General features: G+C 39.4%; 2 protein-coding genes across 2 annotated transcripts in view; one reads left to right on the plus strand and one right to left on the minus strand.

Annotated features, from left to right (window-relative positions):
• The window catches only part of LOC118406767 (ankyrin-3-like), an 11,220-nt gene extending 5,196 nt beyond the window's left edge, over nt 1-6,024 (minus strand). The window contains exons 1-4 of the mRNA XM_035807078.1: nt 5,915-6,024; nt 2,727-2,851; nt 1,353-1,487; nt 460-512 (exon numbers count right to left, since the gene is read on the minus strand). Coding sequence (XP_035662971.1) covers nt 460-512; nt 1,353-1,487; nt 2,727-2,851; nt 5,915-5,971 — 370 coding nt within the window. The 5' untranslated portion in view covers nt 5,972-6,024. The remainder of the gene's footprint in view (nt 1-459; nt 513-1,352; nt 1,488-2,726; nt 2,852-5,914) is intronic.
• LOC118407059 (protein O-mannosyl-transferase TMTC1-like) overlaps nt 6,009-7,175 on the plus strand; it is a gene marked incomplete at its 3' end in the record, with an annotated part of 31,751 nt that continues 30,584 nt past the window's right edge. Inside the window, exon 1 of the mRNA XM_035807477.1 lies at nt 6,009-6,386. Within this exon, the coding sequence (XP_035663370.1) occupies nt 6,049-6,386 (338 nt within the window). The remainder of the gene's footprint in view (nt 6,387-7,175) is intronic.

Below are 7,175 nucleotides of genomic sequence, written 5' to 3' on the forward strand. Positions count from 1 at the left end.
ACTTAACAACATCGACAACACAGAGCTGATACCACATTTTCTTGTTTTAGTGGGTATTGGTTTCTGTGGTAGGAGAGGAAAGGAGGTTTTAACCTGTGGTTGAAACCAGTTGGAAATCAGATATTCCTTGCGAATCAGAAAGGGTGCTACAGACTGACGGAACAGTTACTTTCTGCATCCCTAGCATGATCAACTGTCACTGATCTTACCGTAAATTTAAGTTTGTGGTGGTTTTAAGTTGGCGGTAGCGCCATAGAATTAATAACAAACTATGGAAAAATGTTTGCGGTTTAAATCAATATAAAAACCAAAGCAAAACTTTCGTGCATTTACAGTAACTGGTCAACAAATACATTTTGTAGGACAGAATAAGAATCATTGACTATGACTATGAGAGCTGTGTAGAATGTCCCAGTACGGTAAGTCTTTTGGGATATTGATCAATTTAGAATTACATACCTGCAAAAAAAGGCCAGATGGCATCGAGGGCGGAAGCAAAGTCAGCAGCTGTTCTGCAATACAAAACAGGAGATGAATCTATTTTACTTAGCTGGAAGTTAGAGACCTACATGTAGCTAATACAACAGGATTCCCTCTGGTTGGGAAGCTCTTAGACAACTGCAAACTGAAATGAATTATTGTGTTTTGATAATGATTTATGATGTGAATGGTGGATGGTGATGTCATGAACTAGTTGCAGCCACACTTCTATAGAATGTTCAGGGAGCAACATTCCCACATTATTGTCAGCCATATTAGCTGTATTTTTGTCAAATTGCACCCAGTTGGTTTGTGTATTTATATCAAGGCTAGTGTGTATTTTCTAGTGCCAAATACAATAAGAGAAACATGGTGCATGTCAATTTTGCTGTTTGTAAATATGAAGTAATGATATGTTAAAAGTGCTCATACATGTCAATAACATAAAAATTCAATCCATTTTTCTTATGAGGTTTGATTGAACGACATTATACAAACACATCTCAAGCTACATATTCAACAGTACTAAGAAACGAGAAGAAGCCGAACAAATGTATTAGACTAGTTTCAGAATCCATGTTTTAGAAACCATGGGTACTGCATTACTACCTTTTGTATCTATATGCCTGTACTTAGCCCGATAGGGCATGAATGTGCAATAAAGGCTATTATTATTATTATCAGGAATAATTTCAGTTTGAACTGTTCACATCAGAAGTGACTAGTACTGCTTCCTGCTGCCTAACCCCATAACCAAAAGGGAGTTGGGCACAAAACAGCTACTTCAGCTGAAGGTTAAAGTCAGTTGCACATAAGATATACAATGTTACAGTAATAGGTTCCACAGAACAGATAGGAACTTAAGTGCTCACCTCCCTTTGGCATCTTTCATCTGCATATCAGGTTTGTGCTGCATCAATTTCATAATGACTTTGCCGTGCCCTTGAAAGGCTGCACAGTGCAGGGCAGTCCACTTAGTGCCGCTGTTACAAGCATTTATCTCTGCCCTGGGACAAACACAATCAGAGCAGGGCTCAAAATACTGGGTGCATGTACACCCTGGTGCACCAAAATTGGAGCTGAGCTTTTCTGTATAAAACTTTATACCATATTTATGATACCTAAGAATTAGAAAGATAATGAAATGTCTGTCTTGTCTACTTGTTCAAGAATTTGAAGTTGGAATTTGGGTTCATTGATATTTTCGATGCTTCAAAACTGTGCGCGTGCCATGCTAACATCGAGCGCCGCACACTGACTGGGTTCCGCTGGTAACTCTGGACAAGAGAACGCTCACTTCCCTTCTGGGTTCAACGTCTAGCCAATTTTTCTGCTGGGGACATACAAAGATTTTGCCCATTCCTCCTCTGTGACAGACAAAAATCAGCATGTAAAGGTATAAATTGAGCCAAGCTGAGTCTATATCGGCAAAATTTGCCCCTTGAAATAAAGGAAAAAGCATTTCAGAGGGTCTAGATTTCAAAATTTTCTCGTCCCTCGGACCCCTCTAGCTGGTAATTGAGTAGGGGTTGGGGTTCTGTGCGCGTGAAGAACTTGCACGTGAAAACTTGCGTGTGAAAAATCTACGCGTGAAAATATGCAAATCAGCTGATTCCCAAGGGATTCAAAACGTTTTTGCAGTTTTATACTTAATCTCAAATTTCAAATACAAAATATCGATCTGAGTGATTTTCAAGTGATTTTTAAATGTTAACTTTTCACGCGCAAAAAAGTTTGAAATTTTTGCGTGAACCAATCTGCTTCAAAAAAGATGAAATAAAGCTTCTAGAATGGAGAAAAGCCTCAAATTGTTGCATTTTACAATATAAAACCTCATATGAGTAATTTTTCCATGCATTTCTGTCAAATTTACGTGATTTGGAAATGTTCAAATGCAAATTAACCTATTCCCAAGGGATCTAAAAATCAGGGTCTTTTTTAAACCAAAAATTCAGATAACAGATGGGAAATTATATCATAGCTTCAAATTTTTCTGCCATAGAATTCCTTGCTGCAAATTTTCAGGAACTTTACATGCAAATGATGCATGCGCAAATTCTCCATGTGCAGAAAACCCGTTCCCTTGAGTAGGTTTGTAATTAGGTTTTCCTGACATTCTATTTTATGTAGTGCACACAAAAAATTGCAATTATACAGCAGGTACTGTAGCAGAATTCTTGCCTTAGACATGCTAGGGTCATAATTTTTTATTAGTAATACACATGATTAAGGGTGGACTGACTTACCCATGCTTCAGTAGGAGCTCCACCATGTCACTGTAACCCCAAAACGCAGCCAAACACAGGGGGTAGAAACCTTGGGATGATTGCACATTTGCCTGCACTCTCTGACTGAGTAGTGATTGCACTTCCTACATGTGAGGACACAAAGGCATCAGTGACAGCAGACATTGATCATCCTATTCCCTAACCTAATACTGTACATGTACCTTCAACATTATGTTAAGTAACAAGATTATATAAGACCCAAAGCCCTGAAAACTCCCCAAAAGTAAATCATTTCAAAATTGTACTTGGTCCACACCAGTTTTATTTGTCGGTTCATCAACTTGATTCTATCAATTTTGCAAGTTTTCCAAAGATAAATATAATTTATGCCCTTCAGGAACTAAAGGCCATGTCTGCAGTACAGGTCCTCGGTTGATCCTGGTATTCTCATCTGTACATGGATGACATCTCAGGGCTAGAAATATGTTTTTCTGCATACCTGCATGCACTGGTAAAAACTGAAAATTACCTGAACCAGACAAATTTTACCTGCACCACTCTGAATTTAGGAAGTATATGGGTTATACTAAAATTGTTCAAGAACCATTGCTATTTTTTTTCTTTTATACTCTATAGAACATTTATGTATAAAACCCAGTACATGGACCAGTGCAGGATAGGTGCAGGTAGACACCAGAAATACCAGGAGAGTGCACAGCTCCAATTTTACCTGCACTAGCCTGCATACGCAGGTGGTATTTACCTGCATCTGAAGTGATGACTCAGGCCATGACTGCACTTAGATACTTTATTCAGTCTAACTTACTCCAGTAGCCTTCTGCAATCTTTATCTCCTTAACTCCTTAACTCACAAGCATGCACATTACCCTGGTCGTCTATGTGAGACTCTACTTTATAAGTTATAACACCAAGTGTTACTAAACCCTAAGCCTAACACAACTACTTTGGATTTCCAATGTTAATTCAGGAATTGTGTCATATACAGATATATTATCCAAGGCATATTTATTACCCTTAGCATATTTATCTTTTCCATGGGTTGAGCAATAGGGTCAGGGGTAATATTACCTTAGCTTCTGTATTTCTTTTTCAGATTTGTATTATACATGTAGGCTACCTTTAAGTTGGAACTACAAAAATAATTATATTACATGTCTACCATTAGGCTTGCCCTACAGTACCTATTGCGTACATATTTACAACAGCTAAATATTCAACCTAAACTCTGATTGGCTACAAGTGGAAGAACAAAAAGAATACCACACCAGCAAAAGCTGTTAATGCATTTCCCTACCTTAAAACATAACAATCATGATATGGTAGTAAGTAAATTCAATCAATCTAGCAAGAGAATAATTGAGCCCATAGGGTAGTAAGGAGGCGTATCAATGAACTATGGAAACTTTTGATGAAGACATATAGATTACACAGGAATAATGACCCTTCGCATGGGTCCATACAGAATGCCATGGGAATTCAACAAAGAATATTCAGGGATATATAATTTCGAAAAGCAGTCAACCTGGAATGGTAATGGGTTAAAAATAAAAAATCATATTAATGTACAGTCTGTACAGAGTTACCTGAATCCACCATTCCCATGAGGTGTATACTAGAATAGACAGAATTAATATGATATTAGGTCAGTTGAAGTCATCATTGATTACATGACTAACTACGTGCCAAGCCATTCTGATATTGATAACAATCAAATGTGCGCTTACAAAGACCCAATGAAGCATAGCCATGCACCATTGCTGGTCCAGGAGTGCTATTACTAACAGTAGTTCATGCATATTCAGTTCATTTTCAAATACAGTCATCTTAAATTCTCTTTGTTATCAGCTAAACATAGTAGCCGTCTGCATGGGACTACTGGTAGTGCAAATAGAACTAAAATTGAATAATACAAAACTGTTGGTAGTTACATGTATCCTCCTAGCCATACAACACAGTTAATGCCTGTAACACATTTACTAGTACTAGAAATTAAATTCAACCATTCATTGATCACAATTTGTGTTGAATCAGAGTGGTCCAATCATGCCAAATATGCTCATTCATTCATATTCATTCATTCATATTCATTCATTCATTCATTCATTCATTCATTCATTCATTCTTTCATTCATTCATTCATTCATTCATATTCATTCATTCATTCATTCATTCATTCATTCATTCATTCATTCATTCATTCATTCACTTGTGGTCAACAAATATGCCTAGATGTACTGTTCATTTCTTACACTGGGGTATATTGGTATTATCGCCTTGTTAGGCACGTGACTGGATCTCTTCATTATTGAGCCTAGAGGGGACCGAATAGAGTATTTGTCGGAAACTCCCAGCTTGCCATTTCCTTGCAATTGTGTTCCTGGAGCTCTTATTAGCAGCATACTTTGACGGAAATGTTACCTTCGCTCACTCTCACTCATCCTCGCCACATATCAGTATCTGCTGAGACGGGCCGTCATTCTTTTACACGCTTTTAAAGCAACAAATAAGACGAAATGCCATCTGATGTTCTGGGACAGTTTTGCATTGCCGAGAGGTGTATGTCACGAACCGGGGAGATTCAGCTATGCCATTCAGTCGCCGCTTTTTTGTCCCCTAATGCCTGTTTCTCTGATCGTTGTGTGTACGTCATGTCATGTTGTCAGCTGTTCACAGCTGTTATGACATCAGGTATGAATGGTGAAGCTGGTTGTCCTTCTTTTGAGACGCTGATTTTACTATTGATGCGTGCAGGAGTGAGTTTAACATTCGGCAGTAATACATGTAGGTACGTTAGCTCTTTCAAGTACGATTTTAGTATAAGTCGATGTGATGTGCTCTGTATGCGATATATGGTCATTCCACAAAGTCGTCTTCCGGGAGGGATGCAAAACAGGGGTCCCGTGCTCATGGAGGTGCCTCGAAATTCGACCACATTAAACAGCCTCATTACTCATTGGGTACCTACTGGACAAGAAGAAGACCTACTGGCTGGCAAAATACACCAGATGATTATTACATGTATTATGATTATTATTATATAAACACCATGTCACACACTACAGAAAACATGAGTATGTTACCTACGGTCACTTGTTTGTTTATTAATTTGTCCGGCTGTTTACATGCCCAACCCTTAGCCTTAGTTGACGTTCTGCAAGTTATGATGTTATATAATGTTTACTTGCCGGCATATTTCCCGCCGCCACTGCTGTAGCCAAAGCGTCTGCCATGGGCGCCGCCATCTTCCCGGCTCAATGCATGTCGGGAAATACTCCTGCATTCTGGGTAATATTCCTGCCCACAGGGAGTCCAAACAAAAATGGCGCCCAAAAACTTGGGGAGGAATGGAGCTCCCAGGCCTTCCAGACTAGCGCCTGAAAAGAAGGTGTATCGTCCAGGGACAGCGGGCGATCTCGGATTACCTAATATTTCTAGACCCATGTGCTATATGCTGGTGTGTGTGGTGGCGGCTGGCTGCTATCTCAACAGCCTTCCCGGAGATTTTGTGCACGACGATGTGATGGCGATCAAAACCAACAAAGATGTTTTGGGGAAAACGCCCCTCTCTGAAGTTTTCATGAATGATTTCTGGGGGAAGAGAATGTCGGATAACACCAGCCACAAGTCGTACCGGCCCCTGTGTGTCCTCACGTTTAGGTGAGTTTGTTGTCTTGTGTTGTAGTGTTGGTATAAGTGTGATGCAGGGATTCTGCGATGGCGCCACGGAGAAATTTCAGTCTATTTAAAAACAGTGGTCGCCCACTCAAGTACACACTGTGACATGCTTCATACGACCCTTAAGGTCTCATTGATGAGTTTCTTCTTCCCATAGACTTCTATGTATTAATTCGTGGTTTAAATGGGCGCGTTCACAATGAAGCTACGTGAAATTTCAGCAGATTTTTCATTCTATGTCGAGCACATTTACCCTATATCGTGGGAAAAAATTGCCAATGTAAACTATACGTAGAAACTTTTTTTATAGCAATTACAAACTACGATTAGTCAATCCCCACAAAAGGCACTTTTTCGCTGCTATTGTACAACCGCACCACTCAGAACCCACGACTGTGTACCTCCGACCTAGCGCGCGGCTGCTAAACTTTACCTGCTAATTTCTTCAGTTACAAATAAGCTTTCACCAATCTGACTTTTGAGATCAGTTCCGCTGGCTAAAAGGGAATTTCTCACTGCTAAAAACATGGTTCCGTGCAGCCGTTCATTTTTGGCTCGGATCTATTTTAGGGTGTCCACTCGCGGAGTAATACATCAATGAGACCTTAACTTTAATGTATTATTGAAAAAATCTATCAAAGGAAAGAATGTCGTTTTCTTCATCATCTCTGAAAGTTTGGGTGTCTTACGTTAATGAATTAGCCTCTGGGAGGTAATTAAGTACGAGATCATGATAGGCATGAAAGCGCCACCTAGCGGCGGACAAAGGCC

Source organism: Branchiostoma floridae, chromosome 19 (assembly GCF_000003815.2).
Source record: "Branchiostoma floridae strain S238N-H82 chromosome 19, Bfl_VNyyK, whole genome shotgun sequence".
Classification (NCBI taxonomy): Eukaryota; Metazoa; Chordata; class Leptocardii; order Amphioxiformes; family Branchiostomatidae; genus Branchiostoma; species Branchiostoma floridae.